Raw genomic sequence first — 22,753 nt, 5'->3', positions numbered from 1 at the left:
CCTTCATCTTTGTATTGACTGTGATAGCAGAAACTATAGCCAGGATTGACGTGATGGGAAGAACCAGGCTTTTTCTTCCAACACTGGGAAATGTTGTGCCCTGCACACCTTTCCTGCTCCCTCCGCCCTGCTGGAAGAAGCTGCCCTTGGCAGGGCCCGGAGTGGTCAGCTGTCTCCTGCTTCAGCACCCATTGCTCGCGGTGACTCTGCTCAGGGGGATCCCCTCTCAAGCCCTTTGAAAGAACAGCCTGTGTTGTACTTGTTTCCAGAATTCTTTCCCACGGGGGTTACAGATGCATAGCTACTTTTATTGTCAGTGTCATGACCGCTGTCATCATCCGTGTGAGCTCCTACCCTCCCGCGGATTACACATGCCAGATGCTCTATAAATGTTTAAAGCATGTGTGTGCACAAGAAAGGAAGCCAGCAACGTGTTTGGTGAATGAGTGAAGGGACGGATGAGTTTCCAGCTCTCCCCTCTCAATGAGGCACAATCCTGGCTTTGTTTCTGTCTTCTGCAGCCTCCCTTCAACTCTCTGGGAACGTGTGTCTTCGCCTGAAAAGCAGACCCTACCCAAGCCTCAGACCCCTCCCACCCCGGCTCCTCCAGGCTATTCCACTGAATTCTCTCTTCTCCCTCAGCTTCTCCCTCTGCAGTTGTGTGCATCAGGTCACTGGCCCACCAAAGGTTCCGCTCCCTCTACCTACACCCAATAGGGCCAGGGCGCGGAGGAGGCAGGAGAGGCACCTGGGGCACAGAATTTAAGGAGGCATCACCCTCAGGGCCGTGTATGTGTGAGAGTGCCATCTTCTTGCGGGGGGCGGGGGGTGGTCCTTTCATGGGATCGCAGGGGCCCACCCGAGGGAGATTGTGGTGTGGTGAGATTTATTTTGGGTGGAGATAGAAGGCTGCCCCCAGGTTTCCAGGGTCTCGTCTCCCTCCATCCCCCTGTGGAAGAAGGCCAGTGTTGTCCTCATCAAGCCCGATACAAAGGCCAAGGTAAGAAAGTTCTGTGCATGTCAAAGCATAGTTCGTATCTGTCCCCATCCGGCCAGCACAGTCCGGGCTCAGCTGGCCCTGTGGCCGTGTTGGGTCCACTCAGCTGCCGGCACAGGTGACTGCTAGACCTACATGATCACCACAAAATTCGTCAACAAACAGGACTAGCGAGTGTGTGTGTATGTGTGTGTGCGTGGGGTGGGGGGGGCGCCCTTTGTCAGGCTGATTATATTATCTCAAGCTTGGGAAAAACCAGGCACTTCTTCAAACTAACCATTCAACTTCCCAAGCTTTCCCAGGCTTCGGATGTGTCCACCCCCTAACCAATCTATTTCCTCGATCTTCCAGGATTTGGGTCCCTTATCCAATCTGATCTGAGCTTTTGCTGCACATGCGCCCAGCAGAGTAATTTCTTCTGTTGTTTTTATTCCTCTGGAGGGTGGAGGATGCCGGGGGGAGGAGAGGGGAGCTGTGATTCTTAGCGAAGCACTCCGAATATTGGATTCTGCTTCCCAGTTTATTATGCTTAATAATGTCTGGGTCCCTTTGCTCTCTGCCTTTATTAATATCCAGTTGCCTACGCTGACAATCTCAGGGTATTGGAGGTGTATCCAATCCACACATCCAGGCCCTGCCTCAAACCCAGCACTGCTGCCTACACTGGCTGGCAGGGGGGTGGGAGGGCTTGGGCTCCCCGCCCCGGGCAGCAGCTTTGGGGCTGGCCAGGCCCTGGTGGCTTGCTGTCGGCCGGCAGCTCGTGCCAGCAGCTTCTCCATTCTATGGAAACGGGAAACCGCACAGTTGAAGGCCGACAGGAAGACGTGGCATAGGCGGGGTTCCTCCTGCGCTCTCAGCCCCCATCCTGAGCACAGCCTTGAAGTTCCGCCAGAGGCTCCCCGACGCTGCCCTCCTCCTCACCCCTGGCTCCTAAAAGCCTGCTGCGTGCTCCTCCTTTCTATCTGGGCTCTGCCTCTGCCTCCTTCCCTGCCCCACTCTCTCCTCTCCTCTAACACCACCCCCCCTTTTTGTCCCTTCCTCACCTCTCCCCCTGGGAGGAAACACAGCCATCAGGCCAGTCCAGGGAGCTAGACAGGGCATCCATGGGCATGGCGCACCTTGCACACCCACCCCAGTGCCCCGGCCCCAGCCTCCAGCCCCCAGCAGAGATGGCCTGATGGCACTACTGTGCCTGTCCCGGCTTCCAGAAGAGCCTAGAAGGCTGGGGGCAGCCCCCTGCCAGCTGCTCTCTAAGGAATGCAGGAGGCCTTGAACTCACCAGCCAATTGACTCCAGTGCACGCCCTGGAGCAGGGTAAATACTGTGGTCTGACCAGTGAGTAGCAGTGGGGGAACCTGCCACCGCAGGCTTAACCCTTCCTGCTCCTTCCTCGGTCCATTTCCTCCGAAGGTGGGATGTTTTCCAGTTCTCCCCGATCCCTCCCTCCTCCCCGTCAGTTTCACCCTGAGGTTTTCCCTGTGGGGAGGGGGCGTATTTCCTAGTTCTCCCTGACCCCCTCCTGCGCTGGTGGTGATGACTGGGTTACATAGCCTGTCTTCTCATCACACCTGCAGAGACGCCTGGAGGGCAGGAGCTGTGCCTCTCACCTGTGTGTCCCTAGCCCCTGGCTCAGGGATGCTCAGCCAATACCTGCTGCGTGAGTGATGGACTTGGCAATGGCTCCTCATGACTGCCTTCCTTTGGCCTCTGCCCAGAGCCAGGCAGCTCTGTCAGGACCCCTGCTCTGCCCTCTCGCTGGAGAGCTCCTTCCTGCTTCGGTCAGAACCATCACAACCACTGCCCCCAGGGCTTCCCTGCCGCCTCTCTCTCCCCAACAGCCCTGATGCCGTCCTCCCCCCGCCAGTTAGCGCCCGCTGAGGGGCCCCAGCCCCTCCCTCCACGAGGAGCTGCTCAGAGCCTCCCCTTGACCACCAGCTCCAGAACCACTCGGAGTGGAGAGCTCCTCGCTGCCCTGCTACCCTAGACGTCCTCAGAAGCCTCGTGTGCCACAGGGTGAAAGCCGCTGGTCTCCAGAACAAAAGTCTGATACTAACCCCAGTATTCCAGGCCTCTGGAATCTGGCCCCAACCCCCTCCTCATTCTTACCCACTTCAGCCCTAAGGGATTCCTCCCCGGGGGTCCTTCGCTTTCCCTGTTGCCCACTGTGGCCTCCCCAGAGCGTCGGAGGACAGGGTGTGGGCTTGTGTGGGGGCCTTGTGGCCTGGGCCTGCATATCCAGCCAAAGGCACGGGAAAGGGACTGACTTACAAGAATCGGCTCCTGGAAGAGCCCAGCCAGGCCTGCAGCCAACTTCCACTTCCTTCGGGATGTTCTCAGTTCCGGGGCCTCTTGTTTTGAGTGGAGATTCCTCCTTCTGCACATGGGACTTTCCAGAAGGGTCACAGCTCCTTCGATGCAGCAACGTGGCCTGTCCCCATTCAAGCCTTCCCCTCAGGCAGAGGATGTCCTGGATGCCGGCGGTGGGGGGAGCGTTCCTGGCTCTCCGGAGAAGGGTGGCTGTGTGGTCCCTGTGGATGCCCCTTCTCTGGGCAGGTAAGTGGGGCAGGTGAGTGGCCTGTCCTCAAAGAGCTGCCCCCTCTGGCCGGCCACCCCTCGCCAGATGTCTGCGCAGGGTCCCCCAATCCCAAGTAAGAACCCAGGCACTGGGAGGGGGTCGGCAATACTGATGCAAGCTTTGGGGCAACTTTTAAAACGAGGCCAGGCAAAGAGATGCAGGGTCCTGGGTGGAAGGAGGCAGCAGCCCTGGGAGAAGTCGGTTTAGTTTGGAGAGGCTGTTAAGACTGAGGCTGGTGGCACCAGTGGTTTGGAAAGGTCTGGCTGTGAGAATGGTGAGGGTCTGGCAGAGCTAACAAGTGAGGATTCTAAATACTGTGTGTCTGAGGAGCACAGGGGAGGGCAGGGCAGAGCAGGGATCTTTCAATCTGAGGATGTATTTCCAACAGCCTGTGGGAAGCCAGGGCCCATCCTGAGGTCTGTGTAAGGGGTACTGAGTAGGGATGAGAGGCAAGAGCAAGTTTAATGCAGCACATGTGGGCCTGGGGGGCAGAGAATCTGGTGATGGGATGCCTGCCTGTTGGTCTCTTCAGCCCCAGGCAATCCCTGCAGTCTCTCTGGTGCCCGACTTCCCTCCCTTGGGTGAGAAGTGCTCAGAATGATGCGGCTCAGCACCACAAGGCCAGGGCATGGGAGTCCGGGGGTGTAGCAAAGACAAAGACACCTTTGTCCACCTCAGACCCACAGTGACTTTGAGATGACTCTGTCCAGTGTCCCTCCAGAGTCTCCAAGCTTGAGGGCTCCAATCTCTGCAGATTTCAACATTTCTAGACATGTGAAGGAAATTCCTCACAAAAAGAAATCTGTTTGGTTCAAAAATCTTTCAAATCCTTGGCCTTGGGAGGCAAAAATAATTTGGCCAAAAGCCTCTTGGTGGTAAACGATGTGAGTGCAACTGATGGGTGCACCCCTTGCTTTATGGAGGGGACAGTGGGAGCCCAGAAAGGAGCGTAATTGCTGAAGGTCACACGGCTCATTCTGGGCAGAGCCGGGCAGGGTAGGACCGAGGAGTCCTGACTGCCATCCAGTGCTATTTCTCCTCTACGTCCTGTCTCCACTCTGCATTCCCCTGAAGTCTTCGCCAATCAAGCCGGAGATGGTTGGCTCCAGGGAGTGCAAGGAGGCGTATGAGGGGCTGGAGTTACCAGTGGCTGGTTGAGTGACCATTCAGAGCACGTTTCCTTAACCGAACTCCCAGCACCTGGGTCTGTCCCGCATCTCCTCTCGTTCTGCCCTGCACCCCTGCGGCCACCACTGTGCCAGGCACTGGGTAAATCAGCAAATCCTGCCATTCGTTCTGTAAAACTTTCTGAGTTTCTACATCCTCCTCCTGAACAGAGTGGGCACTGGGAGTGCAAAGATGGAGAGAGGAACTCACAGGCCAGCAGGAGACACTGACTCATAACCATACGATAACAACAGAAACAAGGCCAGTTCATAGCAAGGATCCCAGGCTGCGGAGGGAACGTGGAGAATGAGTGTGTAACCTGCAGGGATGGACGGGGGAGATTAGGGAACCCTGACGCTTCAAAGATGAGCAGACATTAGCCTGTGAAGGGGGCAGGGCGCACTTGAAGCAGAGGCATCACCCACAGGTCTCCAACTCAACACGTTCCCGGCAACACTCAGCACCCTGCCGCCTCTCCCCCTTCTGTTTCTCCTCCTGTCCTGGGTCACAGACAACTGGCACCTTTGGGTTCCAAGGACCTGGGAGCCATCCTTGACTCCTTGCTCCTTGGCTTCTCAGACCCAATCTACTGCCAGATCCACTGATGACACTTCTTATCTCTCTCGGTTCCTGCCACCTCTCCCCCGCTCCATTGCTCCCCCTCAATACAAACTTCCATCACTCACCTTTGGATTAAACAGGGGTGGGGAACCTTTTTCTGCCGAGGGCCATTTGGATCTTTATAGCATCATCCGAGGACCATAGGAAATAACCCACTTAAACATTAGTCGGCTATATTGGGTCAGACAGTTGATGAACTCACCCCTCATGCCTTGGCAGGGCCAGACCCAATGCTTTTGCAGGCCCGAGGACGGAATGGTCCCCACCCCTGGGTTAATAGAAGCAGCCTCGGGTTTGCCCCACCTACAGGCCTCCTCTGCCCCGCTCCAGGAGTGATCTCTCTCACAGGCCTCTAATCCTGTTCCTGTCTTACCTGAAACCTCTTCTAGGGCCCTCATTGCTCGGAGGATAAAGCCCAGGTGCCAGTGTCACTCTCAGGGCCCTGCACAATCTGGTTCTCTCTGGAAATTCCCTGCATTTCTACGTCGCAGCTCTGCAGCGCCATTCTTACTCCCCCTGCGGAGACCTACTTTCAGTTCCCTGTGCACACGCCCTCTCCCCCAGGCCTTCGGACACGCTGTCCCCTTGGCCTGTAACGCTTCCCATCCCCGCGCCAGGCAGCCCTCTGCTTGGCTTGGCAAATTCCGCTTCTTCTTTGGCCTCAGTTTACCCGAACCCTCCAGACCAGGTGAGGTTACACCCTCACGCTACCCGTGTTCTCCCAGAGTGCCCCCCTTTTCCCATGATGGCACTTGGCTTGCTATATTTTAATTGCTATGTTTTACTACATGTTAATTGCTTGGCTTCCTCTCTGAGCTCCATGAGCACAGGTATGAATTCTTTTTAATTTTGTTCCCAGCCCCTGGGACAGTGCATTCTCAACGTGGGTGGAGGGAGTGGGGGGAGAGGAGCCCCAATTTGCTCCGTGCTGCGTGCAGGAGAGATTGAGGAGCCTCGGGCAGGCGGAGTGACGTGGCTCTGTTCTTGCAGCACCGCTTCCTGTCGCGGTTACTGGTGCCCACGTGCAGGGCCAGGTGGGGGGCTCGGTGCTGCTGCCGGCAGAGTGCCACCCTGGCTTCCAAGTCCGAGAGGCCATCTGGCGGTCTCTCTGGCCCTCGGAGGAGCTCCTGGCCACATCTTTCCGGGGCTCCCTGGAGACCCTGTACCACTCCCGCTTCCTGGGCCGCACCCGGCTGCACCGCAACCTGAGCCTGGAGCTCGGGCCGCTGGAGTCTGGGGACAGCGGCAACTTCTCCGTGTTGCTTGTGGACACTGAAGGCCGGGCCTGGACCCAGATCCTGCAGCTCAAGGTGTACGGTGAGTGTGCCTGGCCCTGGCTCTCTGCCCACCTTCCCTCACACGGTCCTGGAAGGGCATCTTGAGTCCTGGGAGCTGGAGAACTGGGTTCCAGAAACCTTGGGCCTCTGACTTCGTGGCTGATTCAGAGAGTCTCCTGCAGCCGCATCTGAGAACGCTCCTCAGGTTCCCCCAGGGGAGCTTGATCGGGAGCAGCCCAGCTCTACAGCCCAGTCTGAGCCCCAGCGTGGCATTTTCCGGACTCAGTGGTCTTGTACACAAGGCTCAGCGCTGACATTCGCCGTCTCATTAGTAAAGTGGGCATCGTGATGTTACCACATAGATGCTCATGGCAGTGACGTGCAGTGGGGCTGGGAAAGCATCTGGGACGGAAGTTGACCTGTGCCTCACCAGTCCAAAGGTATCAGATTAAGACATGCCATTATTTTATGTGCCACTAAAAAGGGGAAATATTGCCAATCAAACTATGGCACTATGTTTTTATTAAAGTTTATAATTCAACTGTAGTTAGAAGTACAGAATTTTTATTTTATATTTTTAAAAGAGTTATTTCAGATATACTTAGAGATCTTAACTATATATAAGATGCATGGGTTCTTTCAGTCATTCATTGTTGCAAAACGTACCATCCCCAACCTTATTGGCTAAAGACAGCTATTTTATTTCTCACAATTCTGTAGGTTAGCCTGGCTCAGCAGGCAGACCTCTGCTCCGCGTGGGTTTGCAGGGTCATTTATGTAGCCTCGTTCAGCTCCTCAGCTCAGGTGTCTGAATTCACTGGGGACAGAAAGGAGCTTTCTTTCCAGCAAATTCACCTCCACCTCCATCACAACCACCTCTACCATAACCTCTACCACTATCACTACCTCCACATCTTCTTCCTCCGTCATCACCTCCACCATCACCACCTTCCTCCTTCATCACCTACCACTATCACCGCCTCTACTTCCACCATCACTTCTACCACTAGCACTACCTTCACATGTACCTCCACCAGCACCACCTCCACCTTCACTGCCTTCCTCCTTCATCACCCTATCACCACCTCCATCTCCACCCCCACTACCATCTCCACCTCCACCATCACTTCTACCACTATCACTACCTCCACATGTACCTACACCATCACTATCTCTACCTTCCTCCTTCATCACCCTACCACTACCACCACCTTCACCTCCACCATCATTTCTATCACTATAACTATCTCTATCTCCAACTTCACCACTCCATTATCATCTCCACCTCTATCTCCATTACCTCCATCACCTTCACAGCCACCACCACTACCACCTCTACCTCCACCATTACTTCTACCACTATTACTATTTATACCTCTACCTCCACACCTCCACCATCACCTCCACCTCTACCACCTTAACTATATTTCTTCTGGTCAAGAAAAAACAATGGCCTTCCAGCTCTCATTTAGATATCTAGCAGCTTGGAAATGATATGTGAATGACCCCAAAGCACAATTTTAGTAAAACCTTGGAAATTTGGTAGTGAAAAGGGGAGGATAAGGTTCAAATTCAGGAATGGAGAGTAGGGGTGACAGCTAGGAAGAGGGAAACAATGAGGGAGAGAAAGGCAGTAGCAAATTGGGAGGAGAGAAACACCCGCCCCCTCCCTGAGACAGCTAACTGGCTGCCACTCAGGGTGCTGATAAGCACTTAGATGGGTGTCCCTCTGGATGCATGCGGCCCTGAACCAGGAGTACAGTTTGGCAAACAGAGTGCTGGCTGGGTTTCAGCACCCCCACCTTCCCCTGTTCCCCCCTGGCCAAGGCCCTTGTGCAGCGAGTAACCTACACAACCGTACAGGCAGCCCTGGGGCTTCTCCCTTGTTGAGTCTCAGCTGCCGCACATGGGAAATGAGGACACTGAGTGTGAGAACACATGCAGCACCCACATCGTGAGGCTCCAGAATGCCCTGTTCTCAGCATCCAAATTACAAATTGTAAGGAAATTGCTGTTTTATTGCTTCCAAATGCATAGCTTGATTAGAACTAATTGCACAAAGCTGCCAAACAGCCGTCCTTAGGCGCTCTGCTCTGACAATAGATAAAGAAGGATTTGAATTAGCAGATCAGTTACCAGACATGTCAATGCGCTCATCGTGTTTGGAAGCAGCTTGTCCTCCTAAGGAGTATAAATATCTCCCCTGTAAACTTTGTTTATACTATTAGTGGGCCCAGCATTTTTTTTCTTTTTTCATATTCCAAATCCCAACACGCGGAGCTGGCATCCAGGAGGTTTTACTCTGCTTGGCTTTGGAATGCTGTCAGACACTGAGCCCTCTCATTGTCACCAGAAGGCTCTCCCACTGGCCCCCCTTGCCAGGGAGACCCGGGACTTACTCATCAATCTGCATAGGAAAGGGGAGCAGGACACCAGTTTGTTGAATTGCCCAGGCAACTGAGCACCTAGAGAGTGAGGGTTATGAAGATAACAAGACAGAGCCCCCTCATAGCCCTATTTGCACCCTTGTAATTATTTTCTTAATCATTTCTTGTCAGCATTTGTCTGCCTCACCAAACTCTGATCTCCAAAAGTCCAGGCATGTGTATGATGGGCTGCTGCTGCTGCTGCTGTTGTTTTGGTTGTTATTTTGGTTTTTGCCTGATGTGATAAATGCTCACTGTCTCTCCGGTTGATATGTCATGGGGAACGTGCTATGACAAGAGGCAGACAGGGGGCTTGGAAAGCTCAGCACCACACCTGGAGGAGCAGGGAAGGCTTTGCAGTCAGGGCAGCAGGCTGTGTGTCCAGGCTGGGCCCACTATTTTCTAGGGGGCCAAGAAGATAAAGGTATGTGTGCACTGCTGAGACATAGGAAAGCATGGAAGAGCATGACATGTTTGAGAGAACTGGAAATTAGGGAGGACCAGCAGGAGGGATAGCTGGAGAGACGGACCTCAACCATTTTATGGAGGATTTTGAATCCCACACTTAGGAATTCAGCTTTGGTCCTGTGGTCAACAGGAAGCCAGACAAGGTTTTGGAACAAGAGTGGACTAGTCAGAGGCGTTATCTACCCCGGCGTGGATCCCAGAGCCAGGGCGAGGGCCCTGCCCAGCACCCCAGTAACCCAGACCTGCTCTACTATTTTTGCCCAGATGCAGTACCCAGGCCTACGGTACAAGTGTTCATTGCTGTATCTCAGCAACCCAAGACCTGCCAGGCTTTCCTGTCCTGTTGGGTCCCCAACATCAGTGACATAACCTATAGCTGGCGACAGGAGGAGACCATTGACTTTGGTATCGAGCCACATGGCCTCTTCACAGATGGACAGGTGTTGAGGGTTTCGCTGGGACCAGAAGACAAGGGCATGGCCTTTTCCTGCATTGTCTCCAACCCCGTCAGCTGGAATTCGACTATAGTCACCCCCTGGGAGAGCTGCCATCATGAGGCAGGTATGCCACGGGCCAAGGGTCAATGTGGGGTTGTGAAGCATCAAGTCCACTGCTGACCTTGCCCCCTCCATGTCCTGCCCCAGGGAAGGCCTCCTACAAGGATGTGCTGCTGGTGGTGGTGCCCGTCTTGCTGCTTCTGGTCCTGGCTGGTCTCTCTGCCTGGTACTGGGGCCCCTGCTCAGGTGGGAGTTCTGCACGTGCTGGAGGTGGGTGGGAGCTAAATCTACTGGAAAGATGGGCAGATTTGGACCTCTTCCTATTTGTCTTCAGATTGTCTGCCCTCTATACCTCTCCCACCTCATCTCTTGGCCCTCTCCATCTTGCATTCTGGCCTCCAATCAGAATCGAAGTTTATTTTGTAGCTCTTCAAGTGAGCTATTCTCTTACGCACATCTTCAGGCCTTTGCACATTCCATTTTCCCTGTCTGGAACACACTTTCCATGATTTCCCACTCAACTCCTGCATTGGATTATCTCCTATAAGATCTATATTTTTATCTATGTCAAAGAGGGGAAGGAGAAAGAGATAGAAACATCAATGATGAGAGAGAATCATTGATTGGCTGCCCCTGCACACCCCACAACAGGGATCAATCCTGCAACCTGGACACATGCCCTGACTGGGAATTGAACTGTGACCTTCTGGTTCGTAGGTCGATGCTCACCATTGAGCCACACTGGCTGGCTAATGTTCTGCCTTTAACGCGCATCGCTTACCCCACTCACAGCACTGATTGCACTTACTCTCCCACTAAATTCTTTACCCTTTTAAGGCAAATGCAGGGTCACCACTGGGCATCTAGCAATAGTTTCTGTATCAATAAAGGTTTGTTGAATAGGAGTTTAGTCGAATCCCATCCCCTTATTGCCTAGAAAATATTCTCTGAGCAAAGTGCTCTCTGGCTGGGAGCTGATCATGCCTCTTTGTCAAGGAGAAGAAAGGGGAAACTCAGTGGTCAGCCAGGTTCTGAGCTCTACACCCATCAGCCCTGCCTTGGCCCCGAATGCCCCGCCCCCAGTGGCCTGGGCTTCCTGGTTTTGTGCATCCCAGGCTGTGTGGCTTGCTGGCCCAGGGTGGAGAGAGCGGGTCAGCAAGGAGAAGGAGGCATGAGACCTGAGTCGCTCAGCATAGAGCTGGAGCAGAGGACTGACTCTTGTATGTTCTTTCCCTGGAGATGGGGGAAAAGCAACTGAGGGCAAACTCCATCCAGGGGACCTGTCTGTCCAGACAGTCCCAGGATTTATGTAGAAGCCGGGAGAGAGCAGCTTTTTGTTTTAACAGCTTTATTGAAATATAATTCACATAACCATACAATTCACCCATTTAAAGTGCATACAGCCCTGGCCGGCTTGGCTCAGTGGATAGAGCGTCGGCCTGCGGACCGATGAGTCCGGGGTTCGATTCCGGCCAAGGGCACATGCCTGGGTTGCGGGCTCGATCCCCAGTAGGGGGTGTGCAAGAGGCAGCCGATCAATGATTCTCTCTCATCATTGATGTTTCTATCTCTCTCTCCTTCTCCCTTCCTCTCTGAAATCAATAAAGAAATATATTTAAAAAAAATAAAGTGCATACAATTCAGTGGCTTTCATTGTATTCACAGAGTTGTGTATCCATCACCACAATCAATTTTAGAACATTTTCATTACCCCCAAAAGAACCCCAAAACCCCTTGGCCATCCCTCCCTAATCAACCTTCTCTCACTCAGCTTAACATTGTCAAGGCTCAGAAAAGAGTGGCTTTGACCACCAAGAACAGAAAGGACCCAACAGAAAGGCTCCTCACAGGGAGTCCAGAGCTGGCTCTGGCTCTGCCATGTGGCTTCTGGCCATTTAATTGAGTCCATCCCAGCTCTAACTTTCTATACTCTTTATAGCTAAATGCATGGCACAGTTGCAGAGGAAGGCTAGACAGTAGGAAGAACTACTTGTCTTTGAAGCATCTCCTTTTCCATTGGTTTTAATAAAATGGGGGGCGGTGGGGAGGGAGGGTTGTGGGTGTGTTTTGTTTTTTTGCTTGAGGTGATCTTGGGCCGGGCCAAGGTTACTAATATTCTAAACATTGGAGGGGTAACCTTCTATCTTATCTCCTTGCAGGAAGAAAGAAGAAGGAAGTCTGTGCTGATGAAGTCACTCTACAGACAGAGAACCCCCTTGTGTAGGATCTGCCATGAGGAAGGAGATAAACTGATGTGGGATCATGAGGAACCTGACTGCCCAGGCACACGATGGTCCAGGACCTAGTTGGTACCTGGAAACTACCATGGTCCTCGTAGCTCCTGTGAGACGCCGTTGCACTTTCCAAGGGCAGCCTGGGCAGCTGTCACATTGGGAGGACAGGAAACATTTGCACAACCTTCCACACTCTCTCCCTTCCCTCTGGCCGTATTGCATGCCCTGGCTTTGGTCTGGGCAAGATGGGCCTAAGAAGATATTCCCTAAAGGACACTGGACATTCTCCAGGACCCACAGGGACAGTGACTGTCCCGGTCATTCACTTCCCACCATTGCATTTGTTGAAGTCCTAAGCCCAATTTCTCAAAATATGACTATTTGGAGATAGGGCCTTTAAAGATATAGTTAAGGTTAAATGAAGTCATTGGAATAGGGCCCTAATTTACTAGTAATATGCCTGGGGTCCTTATAAGAAGAGGAGCGACACCAGAAATGCACACACAGAGAGAAACAGCCATGGGAGGACACAGAGAGATTGAAGCCAAAGAGTGAGGCCTCAGTAGACACCAACCCAACTGATACAGTGATCTTGGACTTTCGGTCTCCAGAACTGTGAGAAAATAAATGTCTGCTGTTTAAGTCACCCAGTCAGTGGTACCTTGTTATGATAGCCCTGACAGACTGACCTGCAGCAACGGATTGCCTCCAGCCTGGGTCCCAGGCTTTAAGAGACATTAGACCTCTGAACTAACTGTGACTCTCTGAATCACCTACTTCCAGCCCCAGTCCCAGCCCTAGCCCAAGCTCCTGCAGTTTGAGATCCTGATGATCAAGGCATTGTCATAAGAAAAGGTCTAGAAATAGGTGAAGGTGGGAGGTGAAGGACAAGGGTTTCTCTTTCTGGCCTGAAAGGCTTTCAGGTCATTTGAGCGCATGACCCTCAAAGGTAATTTACAGTTATAGACCATCAAAGGGTGGTTTATATCTCATGGTTGGGCTGGGTGCCATTATACAGGTAACACCTTTTTGTAGATAGCAACTTTTTAGTAGATAACTTCACCCTCTCTGTTAACTAGCATGACTCCTATAGGATCTGGGGGTGGGACTTGAGATTCTTGCCTCCAGTGACCAGAAAAAAAAGATACTAAATTTGCCCCAGCCAAAGTTTTTGCACAACTTCAAGAAAAGCAGCTCAGCTTGAGGTAAGTGTCTCTACCTGAGGCTGAGAGAGGAAAGAGCTAGGAGAAGCTAAGAAGAAGAAAAGTTTTGAAGGGGAAGGGAGCTGAAGCATCCTGGCCTCTGGCACACTAATTTTCTAATGCAAGTGCAGAGGATCCACCCAAGTTCAAGGAGAGAGGGAAAAGACCCACAGCTCAAAAGGAAGATGGTCAAGGTCACTTTTAAAAAAGAGCTTGTTGAATGAAAGCAATTATTGTGGGCATCTTCGGAAAATACTATCTGCCACTGAGTGATTCTGTCTAGAAGAGCTCTGGGGTATTGCCACTGGAAAAATACTTGAGCTGAACTTTGGGATTAGTAGATGATAAGGTGCATAGTTACTCCCTTCCACATATAATTGGATTTTTTTTCCTGGGGCCTCACTCAGCTCTTGATAATAGAGAGGAAGGAGGCATTGAGTAAACAGGGGTAGGTTTTGAGTATTTTTCAGGATGGCTTCGATCATTCCACCCAGGATGTTAGTCGGGTCCAAGGATCTTCCCTCTTCACCTCAATTCCCGTGCAGTCACTTCACCTGGGACACCTGGTCAGTGCAACTGGCCTCCAGATTCATCTTGCCACTCCTCCACTTAACTAGTCCTGGAGTTTCCCTGCCTGTTAGCTCTGCTCAGAGGTGCCCTGCTGGTCAGCTGGCTTCACCTAGTCTTCATGCTTTTCCTGTACCCACTTCTCTCCCATCACCCCCAAGTCCACCTGAGTATGCACAGGGCCACCCAACCTGGCAGGTTGTGTTGCCCCACCTGCCAGCTAGTGAATCATGCAAAACTGGCCTCAGTTCCTAAAATTATGTGAAAGAGAAAGTCCAAGATCTAGCAAGGAGCCATGGTGGTTGTATGAAGGGAGCACGCGCGCACACACACACACACACACACACCACGCCCCACCTTACTTTCCTTCATCCCCAGAGTCCCATCTCAGATCAGAGCAGCTGTGGATGGGGTGGGGCCCACAGTTCTCCCTTCACAAGGTAACTCTTAGTGACCTCAATTAGACAGTATTTTGTAGGGTGGCGCACCAGGACCTTTTTGAACAGATCTATTCTGCTCAAATAAATTGATGTTCCCATCCCCAATGACTCACTTGTCAACTAGTGGAGTAATTAACCTCCTTTGAGAAAAACTCAAAGTGCTTCTGTGAGAACAATATGTGTGTTAATGGGCATGTGGATTGATGCTTTAAAAGTCACATAAGAACAAGTATTGATTGAGGGTCAAGTGTGTGCTGGATGCCCTTCAAGACACTAGGAAATCAGCAGTGGACAAAGCAATGTCCTTCCTTTACAGAGTTTATATTCTAGATAATAAATAAGCAAGTAAGTACTAGTATATGCCAAGTGTTTATAGGTTCTATTAAGAAAGATCAGCTGAGTGAAAGACTAGTGAATGATATGTTGAGAAGAAGGGGTCCATCTTTGGATATGGTGATTAGAGAACACCTTCTGATGAGGTGATCTTGGAACAGAAACCCAATGAAGTAGAGTGAGCCATGCAGTGCCTGGGAAAAGAGCATTCCAGAGACCAGACGATGGAAAGGCCCTGAAGTGAGAGCATGGCTGGTGTTTATGAAAACTAGAATGGAGGCCAAGGCAGCTGGGTCAAAACAAGAAAGTGAGTTTTTGTTTTGTTTGTTTCTTTCTTACTTTTTTGTTTTATTCCACATATGAGTGACATCATACGGCTTTTGTCCTTTTCTGTCTGACTTATTTTCCTTAGCATAATACCCACAAGATCCATCCATGTTATTGCAAATGGCAGTATTTATCATTTTTTATGGCTGAGTAATATTCCATTGAATATATATACCACCTCTTCTTTGTGCTTTTGTCTATCAATGGACACAGGTTGTTTCCATATCTTACCTGTTGTCAATAATGCTGCGATGAACATAGGAGTTTATATATCTTTTCAAGTTAGTGTTCTCATATTCTTCAGATAAATACCCAGAAGTGAAATTGCTGAGTCATATGATAGTTATATTCTTTTTTTTTTTTAGGAACCTCCAAATTGTTTTCATAGTGGCTGCACCAATTTGCAATCTCACCAACAATGCACAAGGGTTCTCTTTTCTTCACATCCTCACCAACACTTGTTATTTCTTGTCCTATTGATAATAGCCATTCAAACAGGTGTGAGGTAGTATCCTATTGTGGTTTTGATTTACATTTTCCTAATAATTAGTGATGTTGAGCATCTTTTTGCATGCCCATTGACCATCCATATGTCTTCCTTGGAAAAATGTCTATTCAGATTCTCTGCCCATTTTTTTTAATTGAGTTGTTTGGGTTTTTTGTTGTTGAGTTATATAAATTTTTTATATATTTTGGATATTAACCCCTGAACATAAATATCATTTGCAAATATTTTTCCATTCAATTGGTTGCCTTTTTGTTTAAAATGAAAATGTAACAAACAAAACAACACAAAAACAAACTCATAGATACAGACCACAGAGTGGTGGTTAGCAGAGGGGACGTGGGGGAAGGGAAGGGTGACATGGGTAAAGATGAAGAATTATAACATTGCACACCTGAAATTATTTAATGTTATTAGCCAACTAGAGGCCTGATGCATGAAATTCATGCAAGGGGCTCAGCCTTTGCAGCCATGGTGGCTTGCCTCGGCCCTCGCAGCCCATGCTTCATCCAGAAGGTCATCCGGAAGGACGTCCAGAAGGTCATTCAGCTGTCCAGTAAAATTAGCATATTATATTTTTATTATTATAAATGTTACACCAATTAAAATAAATAAATTAGAAAACAGCCCTAACTGGTTTGGCTAAGTGGATAGAGCATCGGACTGTGGACTGGAAGATTCTAGCTTTGATTCCAGTCAAGAGCATGTACCTTGGTTGCGGGCACATCCCCAGGAGGAGGTGTGTAGGAGGCAGCTGATCGATGTTTCTCTCTCATCCGATGTTTCTAACTCTCTATCCCTCTCGCTTCCTCTCTGCAAAAAATCAATAAAATATATTTAAAAACAAACAAGGGGCTGAGAATGGAAGGGGAGTGTCAGTGTAATGGTGTTGGGCCACAGCACATGGGACCTTGCAGTCTTCAGAATTCCCCTTCCCTGGGGTGAGCATGGCCAGGAGAGCCCTTTGTACTATTGGCAACCTTTATACTATTATTTCCAGTAGGCTCATGGTCAGACCAGAGTCCTCTCCAAATCTGTTTTTGCTTTTACTTGTTTTTGTTATATTTTCCTTGAGCAAGACCCTCTGTTTCTGTCCTTCTGTGCAAAGGACAAATACAAGAGCTGCTAGGGCAAAGGTGTCATGTGACATGATGTCAGAGAGAATGGAGAGATGGTTAGAGAAAAGAAAAGGGTTAGAGAGACATTATTTTAATTAATGGAGACAGGAGCACCCAGTGCCTTGTTTAAAAACAATGGCTGCAAATATCATGACATCTCTGGAAGATCTTCCTTCCACCATTGTTAGAAGTAGCACCTGTTCGGTTCATCAGCACTTGGTAACTTACTCGTCTGCAGAGAAACACCATCTTCCTCCAGCTCTGACTCAGTGGCTCCCTGCATCTGTTCTGCATGCCACCTGAAAGAGGGCCTCTACAGCAGCACATGCCCAGATCCGGCACAGTCTCAGCCGGTGCCTCACCTCGGATTGTGCACTACTCACGTGGGTCCCCTCTGCCAGGAGGGCCAGACCGAGCACATGAGTGAGTAGTGGGGACACTTCCCATTGCACAACTGGCCGTCCAGTTCTGGAAGGCACACTTCACTTCCAGGGAGACACTGGAAAACTTCCATGTCCAGAAGAGAATGACCAAGGTGGTGAAGAGTCTAGAAACCTTATCATTCGAGAAATGATTAAAGAAACCCGTCATGTTTCACCTTGAACAAACAGCTTAGACGGCCACAAGTCCCCAGATAGTTGACAGGCTCTCCTACAAGCCAGGTTGTGTGGCTGAGGCCAGTGGAACGTGACACTGAAAGGCAGATATTGACTCATGAATAATAGTCTTAAAGCTGGAAGGAGACTTTGTGGTTACTCACTTCATTTTTCATTTCTCAGTGGAAAACTGAAGTCCAAATAGAGTGTTGCTCCCTAGGGTTACATAATTAGTCGGTGGCAGAGTCAGAATTAACTTTCTAAATCAGTCCAAACCCTTACCAGGGAAGGACTTAATAACAAATGTAGAAATCCAAATAGGAAGTGAGCTGTTTCAATGAATGTGCTTAAGCAGAAATCACCTCAGAACAATGCTATGTAGACTAGGAGACATTTCACAAGTTAGGTGGGAAGTTGTATTCAATAAAGAACCTGCCTTCAAAGGCCATGTTGAATCTAGATAATTAATTGTGGCACACTCTTCCCACTGAGTCCACATGCAGTACATCAAGTAACCCCAACAATTCATTGAAGTGGGGAGCCACGATGAAACCAATTTTCCATTCCTGCCCTAGACACCCCACCAGATCCTTCTGACATTGAGAATGAATTATAAATTAAAGAATGAATGCATAGACAGTGGAACAAAAGAGGCCAATGAAGGGATCTGGCCCAGGTGTCAGACACAATCTGTGCTTCCTATAAAGTAGAGTTATTCTAGCTCCCTTTGTTCTGCCATTCTCCTCAGTATATCACTCAGGAAATAGATCAGAACTGGATACACAGGAGAGATTGATGGGGAGTAGTAGTACGAAAGCACAATAGCATAAAAGCAGTCAAATAAATGAATACAATCACAGGACCATTTAAGAAATCATGTTCTTTAGAGCATTTCAGAATAACGGGACACTTGTATCAGAGTTCTTTGGATGCAAGCAAAGAAGACAGCTCTGGTTTTAACTAAAGCAAAAGAAGGAATTATTAGAAAGGTGTGGGGAGAGAACTGTCTTGGTCAGTTTAGGCTGCTGTAAGAGAATACCATAGTCTAGGAGGCTTATAATCAACAGATATTTATTTCTCCCAGTTCTGGAAGCTGGAAGTCCAAGATCAAGGACCAGCAGATTTAGTGTCTGGTGAGAGCCCACTTCTTGGTTCATAGAGAGCCATCTTCTTGATGTGTCCTCACACGGTACAGTGGGTGAGGGAAGGCTCCTGAGTTTCTCTTCTATGGGCACTAATCCCACTCATGAAGGCTTCACCCTCAAGACCTAACCCCCCTCCCCCAAAGAGCTCACCTTCAAACACCATCATACTGGGGAGCAGGTTTCAGCATATACATTTTGGGAGCACACAAACATTCAGCCTGTAGCACTCAGAGACCAAAGACAACTCTGACCAACCAGGCCTCAGAAAGGACACGCCAGGTGGCCTCAGGACAACCTCCTCAAGGGCCCCCGTGGAATATTTTCTGTTCCCATGTTCCTCACTGAAGATTAAAATTGCCAACAAACAGATTGAGCTTGACTGGCCTAGCTGGGGTCAAGAGTTCCCCCCTTAGGGGCATAGGGAGGAGTTGCAAGATAGCTTATCACAAGTGGCAGTTGGTTTAACAAAATAAAATACAAAAAGAAGTTTGAACAGGAATCTGTAGAGCAGGAAATGCATGTGTCTGTTCATTCAGGGAGCATTTACTCATCACCTACTGGCCACCAGTACCAACTTGGGCACAGAGATGTCTAAATAGTGGCATCACCATCCCTGCCCTCAAAGAGGTTACATGCTAGTGGAGAAGTGTGTCAATAAGTGATTCCAAGGAGTAAACCATGTCACAGCCCCCGGCATGTGCTCAGAGGCCCTAAGGAGCACCAGCAGGTCCACAGGGAAGTGGTGACAGGGACAGAGGCGCTGGCTGGGAGTAAAGCTTCAGTTGGCAGGAAGTGAAGAAGGTGTGGCATGGTAGTTCCCTGGGGACATCTTCCCAGAGCAGCATCAGGGGCTTCTTTGTTGACGAATTTCCCAAAATACCAAGACATCCCAGGCAGGTAGGTTGTCTTCAGAGTTCCCTCTAGGTGGCAGTAAAGAGGGGCAACAGTCTGCTCAAGGCAGGGCTGGCGCCACCCTCTTGGGTACCTGGAGTGAGATTTTGAAATGCTCAATCCTGCCCTCTGGCCCAGCCTCTTGGCCTCAGGCCTGCACCCCTCCCTGGGGCTGCTCAGACCCTCAGGAGTCTTTCAAACTCTTGTTCAGAAATACACTGGGATCCCTCTTGCCCAAACCTGATAATAACCTTCTGGCTCAACTCTCCCAGAAAATCCCTAACAGTTCCCACTCACACTGGGGGCTGTGAACTCCTCCTGAGCATGGAGCCCGGAGCCCAGAGCCCCATGTACGGTGGTGGCTCAGCATGAGTGTTGGGGTCCAGCCCCAGCAGGTCCAGGGGTTCCCAAAGGTGTGGACGGAGGCAGCGTTCAGTTGATCAGCAGCCTAGCCAGGTTCTCTAGCCAGGACCTCTAGCCAAGTTCCGTCCAGGATCTCCAGCCAAGTTCTGTGTTTTATTGTCTTGTTACATCTGTATTTATACCAGTTGATTTTAATCCTATCAATTTCTATTCCAAAGGTTAGGACGTTTCTTATCTCCATTCCAGGGAGTAAAGATTATGTATCTTAAGGGTGATTGTTCATAGTTAAAGTGATTAACTACCCACCTGGCACTTAGTTAAGGGGTTTTATTCCCTCCCTAACTTCAGGGGAAAATCCCTACCTGGGGAAACAACCTTTCTCGGAGAGGTGAACTTGGTTAAAACACATAGTGCCAAGAAGGGGAAAAAACATATTAAGAACAGTATGCCATATACGCCAGGTCCCTTGAAACATATGCTGTGCAGATGTTTCTTCCCTGAAGCGACTGTGTCAAGCAGCAAGGATGGACTGGCTTCCGGCACATGAGAATGTGAGAGACGAAGATGACAGCAAGCCTGACAGCAGGCCTGGCCACTCCAGGAAGAGGGGCAGGAGTGCAGGGATGGGGCTGAGCTCCCGGCTTGCCTGGTACCCTGAGGCCTGAGCACCCAGGAAAAGGAGAAGGTGTGGAGCTGTCTCCCATGCACTCCTGAGAGGGGCTGGGTGCACACCGGAGCCCAGAGGTGCCAGCCAGAGCCTCAGCGAACTCCAGGCAGCAGGTACTAGAGAGTTTATTCCTCTGGAGACTATGTCCAGAAAGGATGAGCACAACAGGATGCCTGTCAGTCCATCCCCTGGCCAGTTACTCCCAGGAGGCCAAAGGCAGACAGTACCAGGCTTCCACCAAGGCAAGAGGGCCCCTGCCCTGGGCCTGTAACGCACTAAGAATCCAGAATCATGGAATTCCCTGTCCACACGGGAATCTGGAACAAGCCCTTTTCCAAACTACCTATATGTGCACCCCTAGGTCTGAGCGTAGCTAAAGGGCAGCTTTGGGGGTCTGCATGGAGCTCAAATATGAAGGCCTTTCACAGTGTGGGAGAAATTTGTGGGTGAAAGAGAAGGGGTCTGGCCTCAGTCCTGGGGCTGGGGGACAGTTCTTCCTATGCTACCAAGTTCTGATGTGAAATCCAAAGAGTCCAAGATCTCTGAGTGTAATCTGGCCTTCCGGGTCATTGTGAAGGTATATTTGTCAATGTCAGAGACCAGGACATGTTTTATGTAGCAAACTGTTAGTGTGAGCTATCAGTACCAATGTTAAGGGCAGGGCTGACTATGGGGACCTCTCCCCTGGCCTTTTTTCTATCATGATTCCCATCTACCTGCTAAACCTGAGATCTTCCTCATCCCCTACAACGCAGAGCAAGCTCCCAGGACCAACAGCCCCTGGTTTCCTGGAGGACTGAGCATCCCCAGTGTTCATCACTCAGCACATCTCTCCCATGTAGCCGATGTGTGCCAGAGGCACCGGAGGTGCAGCTGTGAGCAACACACAGCACCCAGGAAGCTGGCCGTCTAGCTTGGAGAGACTGACAGTAGACAAATACACACAAATGTTTAATTAAGATTGTGCTAAGTTGCCCTAACCGGTTTGGCTCAGTGGACAGAGCGTCGGCCTGCAGACTGAAAGGTCCCAGGTTCGATTCCGGTCAAGGGCATGTACCTAGGTTGCGGGCATATCCCCAGTAGGAGGTGTGCCGGAGGCAGCTGATCGATGTTTCTCTCTCATCGATGTTTCTGACTCTCTGTCCCTCTCCCTTCCGCTCTGTGAAAAATCAATAAAATATATTTAAAAAAAAAAAAAGAGATTGTGCTAAGCTCTGTAGAGGAAAAGAACTGAAGCTTGTGAGCAAGGATGACAAGGGAGTAAAATACAGCCGGTGCAGGAGCAACTCAGGGGACCTCTCTGAGAAGGGGCCAGCAGGGCCTGCCACGCTGAGGGTGAGCCCTTCTGGAATGATCCTGGCAAACATGAGCTTCTGAAGGAAGATCCCATGGCCCGAGGGTAGTGCGCAAGGGAGACTCTGGGAAGAGAGAACAGCGGTCAGATCCTGCAGAGTCCAGTAAGATTTAAAGTGGTAAGTTTTAAAATTTATTTACTTATATTTTTTGTTAATCTTCACCCAAGGATATTTTTCCATTGATTTTTAGAGAGAGGGGAAGGGAGGAGGAATGACAGAGAGAGAAACATCGGTGTGAGAGACACATCGATTCATTGCCTCCCACAGGGCCGGAGATTGAGCCTGAGCCTGCAACCCAGGTACATGCCCTTGACCGGAATTGAACCTGGGACCCTTCAGTCTGCGGGCCAATAATCTATCCACTGAGCAAACCAGCTAGGGCTAAAATTTAATTCTAAATGTAAAAGAAGGCCACTGACGAGTGTTAGGAAGGCAAATGAGCCCAAGCTGGTTTGGCTCAGTGGATAGAGCATCAGCCTGAGGACTGAAAGATTCTGTGTTTTATTCCGGTCAAGGGCACATGCCTGGGTTGTGGGTTTGATCCCCAGTGTGGGGCGTGCAGGAGGCAGCTGATCGATGATTCTCTCTCATCACTGATGTTTCTATCTGTTGCTCCCTCTCCCTCTCTGAAATTAATAAAAATATATTATAAAAAAAAGAAACATGTACTAATTGATTAACATGTTCAACTTTTTTTTAAAAAGAAGGCCAATGACATGATCCTACTTGCATTTTTAAATGTTCACTCTGGTGGCTGGCTGTGTGGACAATGGACTGAAGGGGGAGCGAGGGAAAGCAGGAAGATGAAAAAGCAACTGCAGGATCCTAGCAAGATGCGACGACAGCTTGGAATAGTGAGGATGGGGTGAGAAGTGGGAACATTCAAGAAATATTTAGGCGCTAGAGTAGACAGGACGATTGGTTGTGAGGAGGGGCAAGGGATGATCCAGGGCTGTCTGACCTGAGTAACTAGGCAGATGGA

At 50.1% G+C, this 22,753-nt stretch overlaps 1 protein-coding gene across 3 annotated transcripts; it reads left to right on the top strand.

Annotated features, from left to right (window-relative positions):
• The first annotated feature begins 3,453 nt into the window (after positions 1–3,453).
• SLAMF8 (SLAM family member 8) lies at positions 3,454–16,432 on the top strand. Of its 3 annotated transcripts, none has more exons than XM_070396837.1 (5): positions 3,454–3,550; positions 6,351–6,677; positions 9,796–10,092; positions 10,176–10,298; positions 12,188–16,432. In XM_070396837.1, exons 1-5 carry the CDS (start codon positions 3,460–3,462, stop codon positions 12,250–12,252), a joined length of 903 nt encoding a protein of 300 aa, XP_070252938.1. In that variant the 5' UTR covers positions 3,454–3,459; the 3' UTR covers positions 12,253–16,432. The 3 variants fall into 3 exon arrangements, with proteins under 3 accessions (XP_070252938.1, XP_070252939.1, XP_070252940.1); XM_070396838.1 differs by having other exon boundaries at positions 10,176–10,274; positions 12,188–16,431; XM_070396839.1 differs by lacking the exon at positions 10,176–10,298.
• Positions 16,433–22,753: the final 6,321 nt, after the last annotated feature.

This window comes from Myotis yumanensis, unplaced genomic scaffold, assembly GCF_028538775.1.
Source record: "Myotis yumanensis isolate MYYU_CA2020_CCGP unplaced genomic scaffold, mMyoYum1.0.hap1 SCAF_17, whole genome shotgun sequence".
NCBI classification, from domain to species: Eukaryota; Metazoa; Chordata; class Mammalia; order Chiroptera; family Vespertilionidae; genus Myotis; species Myotis yumanensis.
Note: the sequence above shows the minus strand (reverse complement) of the source record. Positions and strands in the feature narration are given on the sequence as shown.

Excerpts from the sequence above, each read along its gene's own strand:
- SLAMF8 (XM_070396837.1), top strand. The coding sequence starts at position 3,460 with ATGTCCTGGATGCCGGCGGTGGGGGGAGCGTTCCTGGCTCTCCGGAGA. Across the intron at positions 10,093-10,175 it reads GAGCTGCCATCATGAGGCAG|GGAAGGCCTCCTACAAGGAT; the intron begins GTATGCCACGGG and ends GTCCTGCCCCAG. Across the intron at positions 10,299-12,187 it reads GAGTTCTGCACGTGCTGGAG|GAAGAAAGAAGAAGGAAGTC; the intron begins GTGGGTGGGAGC and ends ATCTCCTTGCAG.